General features: G+C 43.7%; 1 protein-coding gene across 1 annotated transcript; it reads right to left on the bottom strand.

Annotated features, from left to right (window-relative positions):
- On the bottom strand, positions 1-24,997 carry LOC129817809 (delta-like protein 4; the record flags this gene model as incomplete). Its single annotated transcript, XM_055873380.1, has 7 exons — positions 1-1,430; positions 2,147-2,258; positions 11,105-11,864; positions 18,342-18,561; positions 21,089-21,258; positions 23,901-24,031; positions 24,891-24,997. Coding segments are annotated over 7 exons (1,506 nt in total), but the record flags the coding sequence as incomplete, so codon positions are not given.
- Positions 24,998-25,739: the final 742 nt, after the last annotated feature.

Below are 25,739 nucleotides of genomic sequence, written 5' to 3'. Positions count from 1 at the left end.
TTTATTCTTCAGAAGTGTTGTCCTTATAAATATCCATTATATACAAAATAATATTAGAAAACATATAAAGAGCATTTGTGTCAATCAATATTTAAATTAAACTCTGGAAATAATCATAAACAAAAAAATGTAAAAAATGACATTGGTTCTGTGATTTCACAATGATAGGCCGGCAGTGACAGTGTCCTTCTATTCGCCTTCATGTTTCGCTCCCAAATTACACCCTATTCCCTATATAGTGCACTACTATAGACCAGAGCCCTATTCCCTATATAGTAGTGCACTACTATAGACCAGAGCCCTATTCCCTATATAGTGCACTACTATAGACCAGAGCCCTATTCCCTATATAGTGCACTACTATAGACCAGAGCCCTATTCCCTATATAGTGCACTATGTAGGGAATAGGGTGCCATTTGGGATGTATACTCCTCCTTTAAATTCCTGTTGATGGAAAACATTGTATTTCCCACCTGTTTTTCTTTTTGGTGTTTAAGTGCTCCGTGAATAACCAAGTGTTTAGTTTTAGCATTGAAACTCTTGTTTCGGCTTCTAGTAATTTCGGGCTGCATCTTTTCACCGTTTGAATGGAATGAAAAAGTCTGTAAAAGTCCGACCAGGCGTTTTGTTTGGAGTGATTGACAGTTGAGACGTAAGTTTGTTTTGTTCAGTCAGACATTCATCATTGTCAGTGTTTTGTTGTGTTTAGTCTGTGGTTTTCAAACGACTAGTCAGTCAGTTGGTTGCGGTTGGTCGGTCGATTTCAGCGAGTTGGCTCCACCCTGGACCTTGGGTCTTGCATAGCTGGTGAATTATACTGGCTAGGGGTTAAAGATCAGTTGAATCTCAGGCACCTCCATTTTGATTAGTTGGCTTTCGAAGTCCCCATGATTAGGTCGGGCAGGGGTCAACTACGAGCTCCGGCCATTTGTCCCGTTTCACCTACTCTCTCCTCCATTGCTGCCAAGGACAGATGAGTTCAGTTCAAGTTTGTTGTTTTGTTGCTGACATTCTACCAGTTCCCTCCACACTCTGTGCAGTTCAGTCAGTCTTTTTAACCATTTAACAGTTGATTTAACCATTTGTTTTAACCGTTCCCAGAACACAATAGGTTAATGACTGCTACTGTACACGTTTTTGTCTACAAAACACTCGTCGATGTTAAAAGTTCAATAAAGTTCTCAGGCTAGTGTTCATTGGTTCGTTTACAGAGAAGAGGAGAGATTCGTCCATCTCTGTCTCTTATCGTCTCTCTCTCCATTCATCAAGTGTTCCAGAGCAGCAGTGACATCAGCAGTGACATCAGCAGTGACATCATAAACAGTCTCTTCTCAGATTTTTGTAAACAATCCAGAAAAATAAAATTCTGCCTCGATTGTGTTCCTCCTCTATCGCTCCCTCGCTTCTTCATACCCCTCGCAGCTTATACCTGGGGAGGAAGAGAGGAAAGAGACTTAGAGGCAAGCTGTGGGAACTGAGGAAACAGTGAGGGAACATTACCCTTTTTATCTATGAACAGGGAAACTGCACAGTTCTGTTATCTATTCTTACGGCTATGCTATATGTTTTCTGCTTGGCTCATCCTGCTTTCAATTACACTCAAGCGCTTCTATGTTAAAACATAGGGCTTGTGAGACAAAGTACAGCTTTAAACGTATCAAAACCATATGCATAGGCTTGTGTTCAAGCACGAGACGACGTGACGCTAAAGCTTTACACGTATCCCGAAAGCATGTGCAGAGAGAGCAGTCCAGGGGATCCAACTCTGTGGGATGAACGGGGCTTGTTCCAGGTACACTATATCCCCTTTCCAGACCATCAACTTGTCAGTTTGAAGAACGGTGATTTGATACACTTTTATAGTTTTAGTGAGATCATTTCCATATCAGATTATTTCACCATATTGACTTGGCACACATGATTACGCCATATAGGCTTACAGGATATTTCCCTGGCTTATGTTTCAGTAGAAGATCATAAGTAGTACTTCTACAATGTCTATCTATAAAAAAAACAGAACATCACCAAGAATAAATGTACTTGCCAATAAGTGTGATGTGAAACGCTGTAGAGGGAAACCGCAAAATAAGTACGGATGAAAAAGTATATATTTTTTTTGGGGGGGGGGTATGTATTTATCCTTACCTCTGTTGCTATGACGCACGCCCTCCGTTCCTCTCCTATAACAAAGACGGACTGGTAGATCTGAGAGTCTCGAGGGGAACATATCGTTGATATCCTACACTCCGACTTTTCACTGTGAACACCACAAATCAACACACACATTCAGACAGTCAACCTTTAAAAGTAGAAGCATATGGTCAGACTAGGCATCGGGTGGCCTACTGATGGGGGTGGAAACTAATGTACAGGGAGACAGAGGTATGGAGAGGGAAAACATAGCAATGGCTGATTCTACAGAAGTGGTGTAAAATGGCTGTCCCCACCCCAAAATAACTAAAAAATCTCATAAATTTAGGACAATTATTTACATTGTGAAATTTTCTAATTCAATCCAAGACAAGAACAAACATATTGTTACAATAATATATTATAAAGTCATTGTTTACACTCAGGTGGCTGTCGACCTTACTGTACTCTCCTGAATCCTACTATACTGTACCTTACTCTACTGTACCCTACTATACTGTACTATACTGAATCCTACTATACTGTAATCTACTGAATCCTACTATACTGTACTCTACTGTACTCTACTGTACTGTACCCTACTATACTGTACTATACTGTACTCTACTGTACTCTACTGTACTGTACCCTACTATACTGTACTATACTGTACTGTACTGTACTCTACTATACTGTACTCTACTGTACTGTACTCTACTGTACTGTACTCTACTGTACTGTACTCTACTGTACTGTACTCTACTATACTGTACCCTACTGTACTGTACTCTACTGTACTGTACTCTACTATACTGTACCCTACTGTACTGTACTCTACTGTACTGTACTCTACTGTACTGTACTCTACTGTACTGTACTCTACTGTACTGTACTCTACTGTACTGTACTAGACTGAACCCTACTATACTGTACTGTACTATACTGAACCCTACTATACTGTACTGTACTATACTGAACCCTACTGTACTCTACTGTACTGTACTCTACTGTACCCTACTATACTGTACTGTGCTGTACTATACTGAACCCTACTATACTGTACCCTACTATACTGTACTATACTGAACCCTACTCTACTGTACTGTACTCTACAATACTGTACTCTACTGTACTGTACTCTACTGTACTGTACTGAACCCTACTATACTGTACTGTACTGTACTGTACTGTACTCTACTATACTGTACTATACTGAACCCTACTATACTGTACTGTACTCTACTCTACTGTACCCTACTATACTGTACTGTACCCTACTATACTGTACTGTACCCTACTATACTGTACTGTACCCTACTCTACTGTACTGTACCCTACTATACTGTACTATTCTGAACCCTACTATACTGTCCTGTACTATACTGAACCCTACTATACTGTACTCTACTGTACTCTACTCTACTGCACTCTACTGTACTCTACTCTACTGTACCCTACTATACTGTACTGTACCCTACTATACTGTACTGTACTGAACCCTACTATAATGTACTCTACTGTACTCTACTCTACTGCACTCTACTGTACTCTACTCTACTGCACTCTACTGTACTCTACTCTACTGTACCCTACTATACTGTACTGTACCCTACTATACTGTACTGTACTATACTGTACTATACTGAACCCTACTATACTGAACCCTACTATACTGTACTATACTGAACCCTACTCTACTGTACCCTACTATACTGTACTATACTGAACCCTACTATACTGTACCCTACTATACTGTACTATACTGAACCCTACTATACTGAACCCTACTATACTGTACCCTACTATACTGTACTATACTGAACCCTACTATACTGAACCCTACTATACTGTACCCTACTATACTGTACTATACTGAACCCTACTATACTGTACCCTACTATACTGTACCCTACTATACTGTACCCTACTATACTGTACTATACTGAACCCTACTATACTGAACCCTACTATACTGTACCCTACTATACTGTACCCTACTACACTGTACTATACTGAACCCTACTATACTGTACCCTACTATACTGTACTATACTGAACCCTACTATACTGTACCCTACTATACTGTACTATACTGAACCCTACTATACTGAACCCTACTATACTGTACCCTACTATACTGTACTATACTGAACCCTACTATACTGAACCCTACTATACTGTACCCTACTATACTGTACTATACTGAACCCTACTATACTGTACCCTACTATACTGTACCCTACTATACTGAACCCTACTACACTGTACTATACTGAACCCTACTATACTGTACCCTACTATACTGTACTATACTGAACCCTACTCTACTGTACCCTACTATACTGTACTATACTGAACCCTACTATACTGAACCCTACTATACTGAACCCTACTATACTGTACCCTACTATACTGTACCCTACTATACTGTACCCTACTATACTGTACTATACTGAACCCTACTATACTGTACCCTACTATACTGTACCCTACTATACTGTACCCTACTATACTGTACTATACTGAACCCTACTATACTGAACCCTACTATACTGTACCCTACTATACTGTACTATACTGAACCCTACTATACTGTACCCTACTATACTGTACTATACTGAACCCTACTATACTGTACCCTACTATACTGTACTATACTGAACCCTACTATACTGTACCCTACTATACTGTACTATACTGAACCCTACTCTACTGTGCCCTACTATACTGTACTATACTGAACCCTACTATACTGTACCCTACTATACTGTACTATACTGAACCCTACTATACTGTACCCTACTATACTGTACTATACTGAACCCTACTATACTGTACCCTACTATACTGTACTATACTGAACCCTACTATACTGTACCCTACTATACTGTACTATACTGAACCCTACTATACTGTACCCTACTATACTGTACTATACTGAACCCTACTATACTGTACCCTACTATACTGTACTATACTGAACCCTACTATACTGTACCCTACTATACTGTACTCTACTGAACCCTACTATACTGTACTGTACTCTACTATACTGTACTCTACTGTACTGTACTCTACTGTACCCTACTATACTGTACTATACTGAACCCTACTATACTGTACTGTACCCTACTGTACCCTACTATACTGTACTCTACTGAGCTCTACTGTACTGTACTATACTGAACCCTACTATACTGTACTCTACTGTACTGAACCCTACTATACTGTACTCTACTGAGCTCTACTGTACTCTACTGTACTCTACTGAGCTCTACTGTACTGTACTCTACTGAACTGTACTATACTGTACTCTACTGTACTGTACTGAACCCTACTATACTGTACTCTACGGTACTGTACTGAACCCTACTATACTGTACTCTACTGTACTGTACTGAACCCTACTATACTGTACTCTACTGAGCTCTACTGTACTGTACTGTACTCTACTGAACTGTACTATACTGTACTCTACTGTACTGTACTCTACTGTACTCTACTGAACCCTACTATACTGTACTGTACCCTACTCTACTGTACTGTACTCTACTGTACCCTACTATACTGTACTCTACTGTACTGTACTGTACTGTACTCTACTGTACTGTACTCTACTGTACTCTACTGAACCCTACTATACTGTACTATACTGTACTGTACTCTACTGTACTATACTGAACCCTACTATACTGTACTGTACCCTACTCTACTGTACTCTACTGTACCCTACTATACTGTACTCTACTGAACCCTACTATACTGTACTCTACTGAACCCTACTATACTGTACTCTACTGAGCTCTACTGTACTCTACTGTACTCTACTGTACTCTACTGAACCCTACTATACTGTACTCTACTGTACCCTACTATACTGTACTCTACTGAACCCTACTATACTGTACTCTACTGAACCCTACTATACTGTACTCTACTGAACCCTACTCTACTGTACCCTACTATACTGTACTGTACTATACTGTACTCTACTGAACCCTACCCTACTGTACCCTACTATACTGTACTGTACTATACTGAACCCTACTATACTGTACTGTACTGTACTATACTGTACCCTACTATACTGTACTATACTGTACTGTACTGTACCCTACTATACTGTACCCTACTGTACCCTACTGTACTGTACTATACTGAACCCTACTATACTGTACTATACTGTACCCTACTATACTGTACTCTACTGTACTGTACTGTACCCTACTATACTGTACCCTACTGTACCCTACTGTACTGTACCCTACTGAACCCTACTATACTGAACACTACTATACTGTACTCTACTATACTGTACTCTACTGTCCTCTACTGTACCCTACTATACTGTACCCTACTGAACCCTACTATACTGTACTATACTGAACCCTACTATACTGAACCCTACTATACTGCACTCTACTGTACCCTACTATACTGTACTCTACTGTACTGTACTGTACCCTACTATACTGTACCCTACTGTACCCTACTGTACTGTACTATACTGAACCCTACTATACTGTACTATACTGTACTGTACCCTACTATACTGTACTATACTGTACTGTACTGTACCCTACTATACTGTACTATACTGTACTGTACTGTACCCTACTATACTGTACTCTACTGTACTGTACTGTACCCTACTATACTGTACCCTACTGTACTGTACCCTACTGTACTGTACCCTACTATACTGTACTATACTGAACTGTACTGTACCCTACTATACTGCACCCTACTATACTGTACTATACTGTACCCTACTATACTGTACTATACTGAACCCTACTATACTGTACTATACTGTACCCTACTATACTGTACTATACTGTACTATACTGTACCCTACTATACTGTGCTATACTGTACTGTACTGTACCCTACTATACTGTACCCTACTATACTGTACTATGCTGTACTATACTGAACCCTACTATACTGTACTATACTGTACCCTACTGTACCCTACTGTACTGTACCCTACTATACTGTCCCCTACTGTACCCTACTATACTGTACCCTACTATACTGTACCCTACTATACTGTACTGTACTGTACCCTACTATACTGTACCCTACTGTACTGTACTGTACCCTACTATACTGTACTCTACTGTACTATACTGTACCCTACTATACTGTACCCTACTGTACCCTACTATACTGTACCCTACTATACTGTACCCTACTGTACCCTACTGTACCGTACCCTACTATACTGTACCCTACTATACTGTACCCTACTGTACCCTACTGTACTGTACTATACTGAACCCTACTATACTGTACTATACTGTACTGTACCCTACTATACTGTACTATACTGTACTGTACTGTACCCTACTATACTGTACTATACTGTACTGTACTGTACCCTACTATACTGTACTCTACTGTACTGTACTGTACCCTACTATACTGTACCCTACTGTACTGTACCCTACTGTACTGTACCCTACTATACTGTACTATACTGAACTGTACTGTACCCTACTATACTGCACCCTACTATACTGTACTATACTGTACCCTACTATACTGTACTATACTGAACCCTACTATACTGTACTATACTGTACCCTACTATACTGTACTATACTGTACTATACTGTACCCTACTATACTGTGCTATACTGTACTGTACTGTACCCTACTATACTGTACCCTACTATACTGTACTATGCTGTACTATACTGAACCCTACTATACTGTACTATACTGTACCCTACTGTACCCTACTGTACTGTACCCTACTATACTGTCCCCTACTGTACCCTACTATACTGTACCCTACTATACTGTACCCTACTATACTGTACTGTACTGTACCCTACTATACTGTACCCTACTGTACTGTACTGTACCCTACTATACTGTACTCTACTGTACTATACTGTACCCTACTATACTGTACCCTACTGTACCCTACTATACTGTACCCTACTATACTGTACCCTACTGTACCCTACTGTACCGTACCCTACTATACTGTACCCTACTCTACTGTACCCTACTATACTGTACTCTACTGTACTGTACTGTACCCTACTATACTGTACTATACTGTACTCTCCTGTACTCTACTATACTGTACTCTCCTGTACCCTACTGTACTGTACCCTACTGTACTGTACCCTACTGTACTGTACCCTACTGTACTGTACTGTACTGTACCCTACTATACTGTACCCTACTGTACTGTACCCTACTGTACTGTACCCTACTATACTGTACTATACTGTACTATACTGTACCCTACTATACTGTACCCTACTGTACCCTACTATACTGTACCCTACTATACTGTACCCTACTGTACCGTACCCTACTATACTGTACCCTACTGTACTCTACTGTACCGTACCCTACTATACTGTACCCTACTGTACCCTACTGTACCGTACCCTACTATACTGTACCCTACTGTACCCTACTGTACTCTACTGTACCGTACCCTACTATACTGTACCCTACTGTACCCTACTGTACCGTACCCTACTATACTGTACACTACCCTACTGTACCCTACTCTACTGTACCCTACTCTACTCTACCCTACTCCACCCTACTCTACTGTACCCTACTCTACTGTACCCTACTCTACTGTACCCTACTCTACCCTACTCTACTGTACCCTATTCTACTGTACCCTACTCTACCCTACTCTACTATACCCTACTGTACCCTACTCTACTGTACCCTACTCTACTGAACCCTACTCTACTGTACCCTACTCTACTCTACCCTACTCTACTCTACCCTACTCTACTATACCCTACTCTACTGTACCCTACTCTACTGTACCCTACTCTACTCTACCCTACTCTACTCTACCCTACTCTACTGTACTCAAGCTTACTCTACTTTACTTTCTTACAATTGAAGCAACGGCCTCTGGACTCTGGATCAGTGGTGTTGTTCTGGACACCACATACATTCGGTCTTTAACTTGTCATGGTGTCAACTCACTGGGTTGGATCTTGGGACCAAAATCCTGGTATAAATCTTGGCTCTGGGATATGACCTTATTCTTTGGTTTACAAGCCATAGGCAATCCAATTTGAAGAAGACAATACTCTCTGATCATTGGCTGACCACTTCCAACAAGTTGGCTACTTTAAAATGGTGGCAGCCCCATGAACTCAACATCTATAGTAAAATGTGTTATATCCATATAGAGTTCTCTATGTATCTGTATGGTTTCCAGTTGTCACCGAAACGCCTGTTATTTTGCACAAAATAAAAGTAGGTAAAGAATTTGAAAAATGTGAACATCGAAACAACATCATTAATACGATGCATAATTCAATCAATCAACAAGTTTCAGATTCATACGATCAACAATGAACATTTTACAGAAGACAAGAGATAATATTACTCTCAATTCAATTTAAAAGATTTTTTAGAATCAGTTTTAAAACAACGTTTTTTACTCATTTGTTAATTTGGTATACAAATAACATAAAACAATGTTTTAACTGTCATACAAGGTTAATCAAAATGATTACTATTGTTTATGGTTCTACTTTTACTGAGACTTTTTCACCGTTTCCGTAGTGACAGTGTGTGAGGAGTAGAAATGGCTACCTGACATATCCTGTAAGACGTAAAAAAAGCTGAAAGTTTGGAAAAAATAATCAGTCTTTTTTTCTCTCCCCCCCAATTTCATACCACTTCTGTACAATCCCCCTTCTACACACAGAGAGACAGGGGGAGGGGAGTATGGCTCAGCAACAGTCAAACATATTAACTGTGTGCAAATTAAGACCAGTATTGTGTTTCTAAGGAGTCTGTCTGTTGTGGTCTGTTTTTAGTAAAAGTCTTTGGAGTTAATGAGATTAAAAGATCATTCGCAAGCTAGAAGCTTGGAGGTGGGGGATTGGGGGTTATGGTTTAAGTCGTCGGACTTGACTGTTGATCCTTTGGCTGGGTGGGTGGATGGGGGTATCAGAAAAGATGTAGAGCCCATAGAATGGCCTTGACCTTTCACACACATATTGAATTGCGGCTGTAAGTATAGAGCTGTAAGTATAGAGCTGTTTTCAAGAGGTGTACTGAAACAGTTTCCTAGAGCTGTAAGTATAGAGCTGTAAGTATAGAGCTGTAAGTATAGAGCTGTACTGAAACAGTTTCCTAGAGTATAGAGCTGTAAGTATAGAGCTGTACTGAAACAGTTTCCTAGAGCTGTAAGTATAGAGCTGTACTGAAACAGTTTCCTAGAGTATAGAGCTGTAAGTATAGAGCTGTACGTATAGAGCTGTACTGAAACAGTTTCCTAGAGTATAGAGCTGTAAGTATAGAGCTGTACTGAAACAGTTTCCTAGAGTATAGAGCTGTAAGTATAGAGCTGTACTGAAACAGTTTCCTAGAGCTGTAAGTATAGAGCTGTAAGTATAGAGCTGTACTGAAACAGTTTCCTAGAGTATAGAGCTGTAAGTATAGAGCTGTACAGAAACAGTTTCCTAGAGCTGTAAGTATAGAGCTGTGCTGAAACAGTTTCCTAGAGTATAGAGCTGTAAGTATAGAGCTGTAAGTATAGAGCTGTCCTGAAACAGTTTCCTAGAGTATAGAGCTGTAAGTATAGAGCTGTACTGAAACAGTTTCCTAGAGTATAGAGCTGTAAGTATAGAGCTGTAAGTATAGAGCTGTACTGAAACAGTTTCCTAGAGTATAGAGCTGTAAGTATAAGCTGTAAGTATAGAGCTGTAAGTATAGAGCTGTACTGAAACAGTTTCCTAGAGTATAGAGCTGTATTATAGAGCTGTAAGTATAGAGCTGTACTGAAACAGTTTCCTAGACTATAGAGCTGTAAGTATAGAGCTGTTAGTAGCCTATGTCTCAATGTGTCATTGCAGAAGCAGTTGGCTAGTTCTTCATGTTTGCAGATGTGGTCTAACATTACAGAATCAAGATAAAACTCATCGAAAAGCTTAATTTAGACAAAAAAAAAAATGCTTTTCTTACCTGTACATTCTACTCAGCGGTATTTTCTCTTCTAAACACTTGTCGTAGATCACATGACTTTTGCTTTTATCCTCTTGCGACGTATCATCCTTCAACTCCTTTGACTTTGCGTTACTATACGAGTCCAATTGATAGTTCTTATGGATGAAGTTTGACTTCTCTGATTCGCAGTCCACTTCCAGTCCAACCTTCTGATTGGTGTTCTTCAGCTGGGAGGCGGGGATTAGGTTATCCCTCTGTACATCTGATAGGTTGTTCATGGTCTCCCCATCTCCCCTGTCCCTGCCGGTCTGCCTGTGGATGTGCCGTAGAGCCAGGCCAACCATGCATAGCAGCACCAGTAATGCAACCAGCCCTACAGCCAAGGAAACTGCCGCCCACTGGAAGCCATCTTGGCCCTCCCCATTGATCCTCTCCCCACCCACCGGCAGAGTCACAGCAAAGAACTGGCAGCGTGATCCGGTGAAGCCAGCGGGACAGATACAGGTGGCAGGGGGTTTCCCCGACCCTCCTCCCCCTGTGCAGAGCCCTCCGTTAAGACAGGGGTGGCTGGAGCACTCGTCCAGGCTGCGGTCGCAGTTTCGTCCGGCGTACCCCGGGGGGCAGGCACAGGTGTAGTCGTTGATGCGGTCCAGGCAGGTCCCTCCGTTGGTGCAGGGGTTACCGGCACACTCGTTGATGTTGATCTCACAGCGCTGGCCGGTGAAACCGGAGCGACAGCTACACAGACGCACGCCGCCGTGGATCAAACACAGACCGCCTGGAGAGAGACACAAGGGGTTCAGGGGTCAGGGTCTTGGAGGAGAGAACACACATGCAGACATACACAATAGGCCCTGTCCAGAAACAATCACTACTTCCCACTACGTCACTACTTCCCACTACGTCACTACTTCCCACTACGTCACTACTTCCCACTACGTCACTACACACTACATCACTACACCACTACACCACTACGTCACTACTTCACACTACGTCACTACTTCACACTACATCACTACTTCCCACTACGTCACTACTTCCCACTACGTCACTACTTCACACTACATCACTACTTCACACTACGTCACTACTTCCCACTACGTCACTACTTCACACTACATCACTACTTCCCACTACGTCACTACTTCCCACTACATCACTACTTCACACTACGTCACTACACACTACATCACTACACCACTACACCACTACGTCACTACTTCACACTACGTCACTACATCACTACTTCCCACTACATCACTACTTCACACTACGTCACTACTTCCCACTACGTCACTACTTCCCACTACATCACTACTTCACACTACGTCACTACTTCCCACTACGTCACTACTTCCCACTACGTCACTACACACTACATCACTACTTCCCACTACGTCACTACTTCACACTACGTCACTACACACTACATCACTACACCACTACACCACTACGTCACTACTTCACACTACGTCACTACATCACTACTTCCCACTACATCACTACTTCACACTACGTCACTACTTCCCACTACGTCACTACTTCCCACTACGTCACTACACACTACATCACTACTTCCCACTACGTCACTACTTCACACTACGTCACTACTTCCCACTACGTCACTACTTCACACTACATCACTACTTCCCACTACGTCACTACTTCCCACTACGTCACTACTTCACACTACATCACTACTTCACACTACGTCACTACTTCCCACTACGTCACTACTTCACACTACATCACTACTTCCCACTACGTCACTACTTCCCACTACGTCACTACTTCACACTACGTCACTACACACTACATCACTACTTCCCACTACGTCACTACTTCACACTACTTCACTACACACTACACCACTACGTCACTACACACTACACCACTACGTCACTACTTCACACTACGTCACTACACACTACATCACTACTTCCCACTACGTCACTACTTCCCACTACGTCACTACTTCCCACTACGTCACTACTTCACACTACGTCACTACATCACTACTTCCCACTACATCACTACTTCACACTACGTCACTACTTCCCACTACATCACTACTTCACACTACGTCACTACTTCCCACTACGTCACTACTTCCCACTACATCACTACTTCACACTACGTCACTACTTCCCACTACGTCACTACTTCCCACTACGTCACTACACACTACATCACTACTTCCCACTACGTCACTACTTCACACTACGTCACTACTTCCCACTACGTCACTACTTCCCACTACGTCACTACACACTACATCACTACTTCCCACTACGTCACTACTTCACACTACGTCACTACTTCCCACTACGTCACTACTTCACACTACATCACTACTTCCCACTACGTCACTACTTCCCACTACGTCACTACTTCACACTACATCACTACTTCACACTACGTCACTACTTCCCACTACGTCACTACTTCACACTACATCACTACTTCCCACTACGTCACTACTTCCCACTACGTCACTACTTCACACTACGTCACTACACACTACATCACTACTTCCCACTACGTCACTACTTCACACTACTTCACTACACACTACACCACTACGTCACTACACACTGCACCACTACGTCACTACTTCACACTACGTCACTACACACTACATCACTACTTCCCACTACGTCACTACTTCCCACTACGTCACTACTTCCCACTACGTCACTACTTCACACTACGTCACTACTTCACACTACGTCACTACACACTACATCACTACTTCCCACTACGTCACTACTTCACACTACGTCACTACACACTACATCACTACTTCCCACTACGTCACTACATCACTACACCACTAAGTCACTACACACTACACCACTACGTCACTACACACTACACCACTACGTCACTACACACTACATCACTACTTCCCACTACGTCACTACATCACTACACCACTAAGTCACTACACACTACACCACTACGTCACTACACACTACATCACTACTTCCCACTACGTCACTACATCACTACACCACTAAGTCACTACACACTACACCACTACGTCACTACACACTACACCACTACGTCACTACACACTACACCACTAAGTCACTACATCACTACTTCACTACTTCCCACTACGTCACTACACACTACATCACTACTTCCCACTACGTCACTACATCACTACTTCCCACTACGTCACTACACCACTACACCACTACGTCACTACATCACTACTTCCCACTACGTCACTACATCACTACTTCCGACTACGTCACTACACACTACACCACTAAATCACTACACACTACACCACTAAGTCACTACATCACTACTTCACACTACGTCACTACACACTACATCACTACTTCCCACTACGTCACTACATCACTACTTCCGACTACGTCACTACACACTACACCACTAAGTCACTACACACTACACCACTAAGTCACTACGTCACTACTTCACACTACGTCACTACACACTACATCACTACTTCCCACTACGTCACTACTTCCCACTACGTCACTACACACTACATCACTACTTCCCACTACGTCACTACTTCACACTACTTCACTACACACTACATCACTACTTCCCACTACGTCACTACTTCCCACTACGTCACTACTTCCCACTACGTCACTACTTCCCACTACGTCACTACTTCCCACTACGTCACTACTTCACACTACTTCACTACTTCACACTACTTCACTACATACTACACCACTACGTCACTACACACTACACCACTACGTCACTACTTCACACTACTTCACTACACACTACACCACTACGTCACTACACACTACACCACTACGTCACTACTTCACACTACTTCACTACACACTACACCACTACGTCACTACACACTACACCACTACGTCACTACACACTACACCACTACGTCACTACACACTACACCACTACGTCACTACATCACTACTTCCCACTACGTCACTACATCACTACACACTACACCACTACATCACTACACACTACACCACTACGTCACTACATCACTACTTCCCACTACGTCACTACATCACTACACACTACACACTACACCACTACTTCACTACACACTACACCACTACATCACTACTTCACTACTTCCCACTACGTCACTACATCACTACACACTACGTCCTGTCCAGAAACAATCACTACTTCCCACTACGTCACTACTTCACACTACTTCACTACACACTACACCACTACATCACTACTTCCCACTACGTCACTACATCACTACACACTACACCACTACATCACTACACACTACACCACTACGTCACTACATCACTACTTCCCACTACGTCACTACATCACTACACACTACACACTACACCACTACTTCACTACACACTACACCACTACATCACTACTTCACTACTTCCCACTACGTCACTACATCACTACACACTACGTCCTGTCCAGAAACAATCACTACTTCCCACTACGTCACTACTTCACACTACTTCACTACACACTACACCACTACATCACTACTTCCCACTACGTCACTACATCACTACTTCCCACTACGTCACTACACCACTACACCACTACGTCACTACATCACTACTTCTCACTACGTCACTACATCACTACTTCCCACTACGTCACTACACACTACACCACTAAGTCACTACACACTACACCACTACGTCACTACACACTACACCACTACGTCACTACATCACTACTTCCGACTACATCACTACACCACTACACCACTACACACTACACCACTACATCACTACACACTACACCACTACGTCACTACATCACTACTTCCCACTACGTCACTACATCACTACACCACTACGTCACTACATCACTACTTCCCACTACGTCACTACACACTACACCACTACGTCACTACATCACTACTTCCGACTACATCACTACACCACTACACCACTACACACTACACCACTACATCACTACACACTACACCACTACGTCACTACACACTACACCACTACGTCACTACACACTACACCACTACGTCACTACACACTACACACTACACCACTACACCACTACACACTACACCACTACGTCACTACACACTACACCACTACGTCACTACACACTACACCACTACGTCACTACACACTACACCACTACGTCACTACTTCACACTACTTCACTACACACTACACCACTACGTCACTACATCACTACTTCCCACTACGTCACTACATCACTACTTCCCACTACGTCACTACACACTACACCACTAAGTCACTACACACTACACCACTACGTCACTACATCACTACTTCCCACTACGTCACTACATCACTACTTCCGACTACGTCACTACACACTACACCACTAAGTCACTACACACTACACCACTACGTCACTACACACTACACCACTACGTCACTACATCACTACTTCCCACTACGTCACTACATCACTACTTCCCACTACGTCACTACACACTACACCACTAAGTCACTACACACTACACCACTACGTCACTACATCACTACTTCCGACTACGTCACTACACACTACACCACTACACCACTACACACTACACCACTACGTCACTACACACTACACACTACACCACTACGTCACTACACCACTACACCACTACGTCACTACATCACTACTTCCCACTACGTCACTACATCACTACTTCCGACTACATCACTACACACTACACCACTACGTCACTACACACTACACCACTACGTCACTACACACTACACCACTACGTCACTACACACTACACCACTACGTCACTACACCACTACGTCACTACACACTACACCACTACATCACTACACACTACACCACTACGTCACTACACACTACACCACTACGTCACTACACACTACACACTACACCACTACGCCACTACGTCACTACTTCCCACTACGTCACTACGTCATACTATGTCACACTATGTCACACTATATCACTGTGGTTAGAGCATTAGGCCAGTAACCGGAAGGTTGCCGGATCGAATCCCCGTGCGGACAAGGTAAAAATCTGTCATTCTGCCCCTAAGCAAAGCAGTTAACCCAGTGTTCAGCCTCCGAAGACGTGGATGGTGATTAGGGCAAGCCCCATGTCAGTTGAAAACATTCAGTTGGACATCTGACTAGATATTCATCTTTTCCCTTACTTCTCACTACACATCTTGAGGTCTCGGTAACCATCAGATGCGAAGTCTCAAGTCTGAATTATTCTGGCCTTTCCCTTCATCACTAAATCCATGCACCACAACAACCAACGTCTCTAAAAGGTCACCCTGAACCAAGTCCATGTGGATTTGATATGTATCACATTATTTGTCCATCAACAGTATCTTCCTTCATCCTCTGTTCAAACTAGTACAGGCTTGACTGAACGAACAGTATTGGGTGACATTCCTTGAAGCCGACTGGAAGCCATCACATGTTTACCATCCAGCACAATAGACACACAGTTCCCACAGATTCCTGTTGTTCCATAGCAATCCAGACTGCCGGCCCAAGGGGAATTCAGGAGAAGGGAAGAAGGGGAGGAGGGAAGAAGGGGCTGAGGGGGGGGGGGAGATAGTAGTAGTTCCATCACACACTTCCAACCTGCCTGAGGAATTCAGGAGAAGGGGAGGAGGGGAGGAGGGGGGGAGAGAGAAGAGGGGGGAGAGAGTGATAGTAGTTCCATCACACACTTCCAACCTGCCTGAGGAATTCAGGAGAAGGGAAGAAGGGGAGGAGGGGGGGAGAGAGAAGAGGGGGGAGAGAGAGATAGTAGTTCCATCACACACTCCCAACCTGCCTGAGGAATTCAGGGGAAGAGAAGGGGAGGAGGGGGGAGAGAGAAGAGGGGGAGAGAGATAGTAGTTCCATCACACACTTCCAACCTGCCTGAGGAATTCAGGAGAAGGGAAGAAGGGGAGGAGGGGGGGAGAGAGAAGAGGGGGGAGAGAGAGATAGTAGTTCCATCACACACTCCCAACCTGCCTGAGGAATTCAGGGGAAGAGAAGGGGAGGAGGGGGGAGAGAGAAGAGGGGGGAGAGAGAGATAGTAGTTCCATCACACACTCCCAACCTGCCTGAGGAATTCAGGGGAAGGGAAGAAGGGGAGGAGGGGGGAGAGAGAAGAGGGGGGAGAGAGAGATAGTAGTTCCATCACACACTCCCAACCTGCCTGAGGAATTCAGGGGAAGGGAAGAAGGGGAGGAGGGGGGAGAGAGAAGAGGGGGGTATAGCGGAAAGAAGAGTGGAGAGAGGCCGTAGCATACCGTTGGCACAGGGAAGAGATGTGCACTTGTCCACTCTCTTCTCACAGTTGAGTCCTGTGTATCCGGGAGGACACTCGCAGATGTAGCTATGCCCGTTGTCCTTCCGATGGCACTGTCCGCTGTGGAAGCAGGGGGAGTCAGCACAGGTCAGCAGGCTGTGTTCACAGTGAGAACCCTCGAAGCCCTGCGGACACGAACACCTGTAACCAACATCCAGGTTCTATAAAGGGAGAGAGTTCAGATCTAAAAGGTCAAGACAGTTTGGATTACAGTCGTTTCTAAAAAATGCAATTCTTCCTTCCTCTCACATCAGTTCTGACAATAACTCTGCTATTGTCCCTTTTAGGCTGAGTATTTAGTGGGCCACCTTGGTTACAGGCAGCGCAGTTCTAACCCAGTACCTTTAAGTACATAACATGACCAAATGTATGTGGACACCTGCTTGTCTAAACATCTCATACCAAATTATTGAGCATTAATATGAGGTTGGTCCCTGCTTTGCTGCTATAACAGCCTCCACTCTTCTGGGAAGGCTTTCCACTAGATGTTGGAGCATTGCTGCTATAACAGCCTCCACTCTTCTGGGAAGGCTTTCCACTAGATGTTGGAACATTCCTGTGGAGACTTGCTTCCATTCAGCCACAAGAGCATTAGTGAGGTCGGGCACTGATGTTGGGTGATTAGGCCTGGCTCACAGTCGGCATTTCAATTCCTCCCAAAGGTGTTTTATGGGGTTGAGGTCAGGGCTCTGTGCAGACCAGTCAAATTCATCCACACCGATCTCAACAAACCATTTCTGTATGGGTCTCGCTTAGTGCGCGGGGGGCATTGTCATGCTGAAACAGGGAAAGGGCCTTCCTCAAACTGTTGCCACAAAGTTGGAAGCACAGAATTGTCTAGAATGTCATTGTATGCTGTGACGGTACCACATTGAAAGTCACTGAGATCTTCAGTAAGGCCATTCTAGTGACAATGTTTGTCTATGGAGATTGCATGGCGGTGTGTTCGAATGAAATAGCTGAATCCAGTCATTTGAAGGGGTGTCCACATACTTTTGTATTTATAGTGTACCCATCTGCTCATCAGTCCTGACAAAATTGCCACTTTTTGTCGCTTCTAGCCTGGGCATCTAGTGACTTGCAGGGGGCCATCTAGCACATACTCCTTAACGGGCGTTCCTGCAGGCATTGTCCCATCTAACGCGGTCATCTAGTGCTTACTAATTCACTGTGCAGAGTCCTCCGTTCCTACAAGTGCTGTCCCTTCCTTCACGGTGCTGTCCCTTTCCTCCACAGTGCTGTCCCTTCCTCCACGGTGCTGTCCCTTCCTCCACAGTGCTGTCCCTTCCTCCACGGTGCTGTCCCTTCCTCCACAGTGCTGTCCCTTCCTCCACAGTGCTGTCCCTTCCTCCACAGTGCTGTCCCTTCCTCCACGGTTCTGTCCCTTCCTCCACAGTGCTGTCCCCTTCCTCCACAGTGCTGTCCCCTTCCTCCACAGTGCTGTCCCCTTCCTCCACGGTGCTGTCCCTTCCTCCACAGTGCTGTCCCCTTCCTCCACAGTGCTGTCCCCTTCCTCCACAGTGCTGTCCCCTTCCTCCACAGTGCTGTCCCCTTCCTCCAGGGTGCTGTCCCTTCCTCCACAGTGCTGTCCCCTTCCTCCACGGTGCTGTCCCCTTCCTCCACAGTGCTGTCCCCTTCCTCCACGGTGCTGTCCCCTTCCTCCACGGTGCTGTCCCCTTCCTCCACAGTGGTGTCCCCTTCCTTCATGGTGCTGTCCCCTTCCTCCACGGTGCTGTCCCCTTCCTCCACAGTGCTGTCCCCTTCCTCCACGGTGCTGTCCCCTTCCTCCACGGTGCTGTCCCCTTCCTCCACAGTGGTGTCCCCTTCCTTCACGTTGCTGCCACCTTCCTCCACGGTGCTGTCCCCTTCCTCCACAGTGGTGTCCCCTTCCTTCATGGTGCTGTCCCCTTCCTTCACGGTGCTGTCCCCTTCCTCCACGGTGCTGTCCCTTCCTCCACGGTGCTGTCCCTTTCCTCCACAGTGGTGTCCCCTTCCTTCACGTTGCTGCCACCTTCCTCCACGGTGCTGTCCCTTCCTCCACAGTGCTGTCCCCTTCCTCCACAGTGGTGTCCCCTTCCTTCACGTTGCTGCCACCTTCCTCCACGGTGCTGTCCCTTTCCTCCACGGTGCTGCCACCTTCCTCCACGGTGCTGTCCCTTTCCTTCACGTTGCTGCCACCTTCCTCCACAGTGCTGTCCCCTTCCTCCACAGTGGTGTCCCCTTCCTTCACGTTGCTGCCACCTTCCTCCACGGTGCTGTCCCCTTCCTCCACGGTGCTGTCCTCTTCCTCCACAGTGGTGTCCCCTTCCTTCATGGTGCTGTCCCCTTCCTTCACGGTGCTGTCCCCTTCCTCCACGGTGCTGTCCCTTCCTCCACGGTGCTGTCCCCTTCCTCCACAGTGGTGTCCCCTTCCTTCACGTTGCTGCCACCTTCCTCCACGGTGCTGTCCCTTTCCTCCACGGTGCTGCCACCTTCCTCCACGGTGCTGTCCCTTTCCTTCACGTTGCTGCCACCTTCCTCCACAGTGCTGTCCCCTTCCTTCACGGTGCTGTCCCCTTCCTCCACAGTGCTGTCCCTTCCTCCACAGTGCTGTCCCCTTCCTTCATGGTGCTGTCCCCTTCCTTCACGGTGATGTCCCTTCCTCCACGGTGCTGTCCCTTCTAACATATCTATCTAACCACTGCTTACCGTGCACAGTCCTCCGTTCCTGCAGGGGTCGCTGTCACACTCCTGCAGCTCCAGCTCACAGTTGACCCCAGTGAACCCAGGGGGACAGGTACAAGTATAGCTGCCTTGACCCGTGTTCATACAGGTCGCCCCGTTCACACACGGCCGGTGGTGCGTGCAGAAGTTCAGGTCTGAGAGGGGAGGGAGCAGAGAGGTCAAAGGTCAAATAAAGGTCAAATATAAGGTCAAATACTGTACATGTATCGTGGGGTTAAATCATTTGACACACTTGATAAAGAAGAGCAATAATGACTGTATAAAAATAAATAATTCAAATGTTGAGTTATATTGTATGCACCAATTTTTTTTTTTTTTGGGGGGGGGCAATTATATTATTTTACATATCCGCAAGACATGCTAACCTCTCACCATTACAATAACAGGGGAGGTTAGCATTTTATATCATACCACCAAGACATGCTAACCTCTTCACCATTACCAATAATAAGAGAGGTTAGCATTTTATATCATACCACCAAGACATGCTAACCTCTCACCATTACAATAACAGGGGAGGTTAGCATTTTATATAATACCCCCAAGACATGTCTTGGTGGTATGATATAAAATGCTAACCTCCCCTGTTATTGTAATGGTGAGAGGTTAGCATGTCTTGGGGGTATGATCTTTGACCCTCTGTAACGTTCTCATCATTATTCACAATTCATTCAGGATTATCCGCAATCATGGTAGCATCCACATGAATGTAGAAGTGTTTCCAAAAATATGATGTTGTTATTTACAATAAAAGTGACTCAAAAATGACACAATATATTATTTACCAATCATTTCTATTGGGCACAAGATAATCTGAAACACAACCAAAACAAACTGCAAATGCATCCAACAAGCTTGTAGAGTCACAAGCTTGATGAAGTCATTGCATGCTGGGAATAGAGGACTAAATACTTAACTTCTGACTGCTTTATTTTACTTTAGGGGTCTCAACAATTTTGACCTCTAACTTTTGAGAAACAAGTATTACTTGTTAAACAAAATCACTTTCTCTGAGCAATTGTTTTATTATAAAACAATATAATTTCCCCCCCAAAAATGTGTATGTAGGGTCAACATAATGTCCTGTATGTAAGGTCAAAATAACTTCCTGTATGTAAGGTCAAAATAACTTCCTGTATGTAAGGTCAACATAACGTCCTGTATGTAAGGTCAACATAACTTCCTGTATGTAAGATCAAAATAACTTCCTGTATGTAAGGTCAAAATAACTTCCTGTATGTAAGGTCAACATAACGTCCTGTATGTAAGGTCAACATAACGTCCTGTATGTAAGGTCAACATAACTTCCTGTATGTAAGGTCAACATAATGTCCTGTATGTAAGGTCAAAATAACTTCCCGTAGGTAAGGTCAAAATAACTTCCTGTATGTAAGGTCAAAATAACTTCCTGTATGTAAGGTCAACATAACTTCCTGTATGTAAGGTCAACATAACATCCTGTATGTAAGGTCAACATAACTTCCTGTATGTAAGGTCAACATAACTTCATGTATGTAAGGTCAACATAAGGTCAACATAACGTCCTGTATGTAAGATCAACATAACGTCCTGTATGTAAGGTCAACATAACATCCTGTATGTAAGGTCAACATAACTTCCTGTATGTAAGGTCAATATAAGGTCAACATAACATCCTGTATGTAAGGTCAACATAACTTCCTGTATGTAAGGTCAATATAAGGTCAACATAACATCCTGTATGTAAGGTCAACATAACGTCCTGTATGTAAGGTCAACATAACGTCCTGTATGTAAGGTCACCATAACGTCCTGTATGTAAGGTTAACATAACTTCCTGTACTGTAAGGTCAACATAAGGTCAACATAACGTCCTGTATGTAAGATCAACATAACGTCCTGTATGTAAGGTCAACATAACGTCCTGTATGTAAGGTCAACATAACGTCCTGTATGTAAGGTCAACATAACGTCCTGTATGTAAGGTCAACATAACATCCTGTATGTAAGGTCAACATAACTTCCTGTACTGTAAGGTCAACATAAGGTCAACATAACGTCCTGTATGTAAGATCAACATAACTTTCTGTACTGTAAGGTCAACATAAGGTCAACATAACATCCTGTATGTAGGGTCAACATAACTTCCTGTATGTAAGGTCAACATAACTTCATGTATGTAAGGTCAACATAACGTCCTGTATGTAAGGTCAACATAACTTCCTGTACTGTAAGGTCAACAGAAGGTCAACATAACGTCCTGTATGTAGGGTCAACATAACGTCCTGTATGTAAGGTCAACATAACTTCCTGTATGTAAGGTCAACATAACTTCATGTATGTAAGGTCAACATAACGTCCTGTATGTAAGGTCAACATAACTTCCTGTACTGTAAGGTCAACATAAGGTCAACATAACTTCCTGTATGTAAGGTCAACATAACTTCCTGTACTGTAAGGTCAACATAACTTCCTGTATGTAAGGTCAAAATAACTTCCTGTATTGTAAGGTAAACTACTAAGTCAAATAGATTAGTCCACTAACATCTTTTCTTCTCATAGAAAATAAGTGTATAGGAAAATCCTGATGAGCTCACCAGTGATAGTGGACGAACATAATAACAGCTGATAGATAATGTTGACGTACAGATTCATGTCAACGTCGTCTCTATTTTTTGGGGGATTCTTTTAGGGTCAGTATTTGACTCAAAAACATAATTTATTGCACATTTTCTGATATGTTTCAGTCAGATTTCTCTGTGCAACTACGATGGTGATGATGAAGATGTGTTCTTGCCTTGGTCACAGAAGAGCCCTCCCCAGCCTTCCTTACAGTTACACTGCCAAGGCTGTTGGCAGGTGCCATGCTTACAAGCTGGGTACTTCTTACACTCATCACAGAACGGACCCTGCCAACCTTCTCTGCACCTGGAGACACAGGAGAGGTAATGTACCATTAAAAACTCTGCAATTCAGGTAAATGTTTCTCCATCAATAGCATACATTTATCTATACATTATTTATTGACTGACTGATTGGTTAATTACGTTGATAGGTTTATTTGTTAATTGGTTGATTAAACATAACTGTACAACAGTGCACTGCAACCAACCATGTTGTAACAACCAATAATCTACAGTATCCCTCTAAGACAGAGTGCAGAACACTTGACTATAGTTTTATGACTACAAGGACCAATTTTATGCATGTTCCCTTTCTGCAGAAACCCCTCTATACAAATCCCTCTCCATATTCATATGGAGTCGATTATTCTACTCTAGACTTTGTGTGAGCTGCATACTTAAGTCTTTAGAGAGAAGAGAGAAAGAGAGGAGAAAGAGAGCGAGAGAGGAGAGAGAGAAGAGAGAGAGAGAGATAGAAAGAGAGAAAGAAAGAGAGAGAGAGAGAGAAGAGAGGAAGAGAGAGAGAGAGAGAGAGAGAGAGAGAGAGAGGAGAAAGAGAGAGAGAGAGAGGGGAGAAAGAGAGAGAGAGAGGAGAAAGTGAGAGAAGAGGAAGAGAGAAAGAAAGAGAGAGAGAGAATAGAGAGAGAGAGAGAGAGAGAGAGAGAGAGAGAGAGAGAGAGAGAGAGAGAGAGAGAGAGAGAAAAAGAGTTGGCTGCTTGATCTTGAGCTTTGAAAAATAGATTGCTTTCTGCTGAACAGTTCACATCACATGGAAAATAAATATTGGACCAGTTTAGAGAAATAGTAGCACTAAATACTATCTCCACACACGCACGCACGCACGCACGCACGCACGCACATTGTATAATTTCTATATTACTTACACACACTCTCCAGGTCTGGAGCAGTTTCCGTTTCCTTCACTGCATCCCACCAGGCAGATGGCTGTAACACACCAATAGATATATATCCAGGGGTTATCTATAGTGTTTCAAACGTTATTCATCCAGTGGACCGTGGATGTACATCAATCTGACTACACCATGTGCATCTGAGCCACAGTCACGATAGGCAAAGCTGTCATTACAGTAACTCATGTACATCAATCTGACTACACCATGTGCATCTGAGCCACAGTCACGATAGGCAAAGCTATCATTACAGTAGGTCGTGTACATGAAAAGAGCGACAATTTCCAAGGATATTATAGCCTACTGATGTTATGGACTTCTGAACATTAGCCTACATCATGAAATATTATTTCACCCCCCCAAAAAATGGGCCTTTATCATGAAATACACAAATGATGTGCTTGCATGTGTGTAGGCTATCATAAAACTAAGCTATAATAGCCATTATGCATTCTAAAAGCTTCATTATAACCTGCATGGTTCCAGCCCTGAATGCTGATTGGCTGGACAGCCATAGCATTTCAGACCTTAGGACAAAACATGTATTTTTACTGCTCTAATTACGTTGGTAATCAGGTTTATAATATCAAAAAGGCACTTCAAGGGGGGTTTGTGGTATATGTCCAATATACCACGGCTAAGGCCTGTGTCCAGGCACTCCGTTTAGCAGTGGTATATTGGCCATATATCACACGTCAGGCTACTTGAGCATTAAGGCCAATCTCCATCATAAAATCTATTCATTTCAGCCGCAATGCTTCTTCTTCAAAGGGCAGACAGACACAAGCTCCAACTGAACCTGTCACACCACCCAACTGCTAC

This window comes from Salvelinus fontinalis, chromosome 20 (assembly GCF_029448725.1).
Source record: "Salvelinus fontinalis isolate EN_2023a chromosome 20, ASM2944872v1, whole genome shotgun sequence".
Taxonomy (NCBI): domain Eukaryota; kingdom Metazoa; phylum Chordata; class Actinopteri; order Salmoniformes; family Salmonidae; genus Salvelinus; species Salvelinus fontinalis.
The sequence above is the reverse complement of the archived record's forward strand: the minus strand, read 5'-3'. Positions and strand labels throughout refer to the sequence as shown.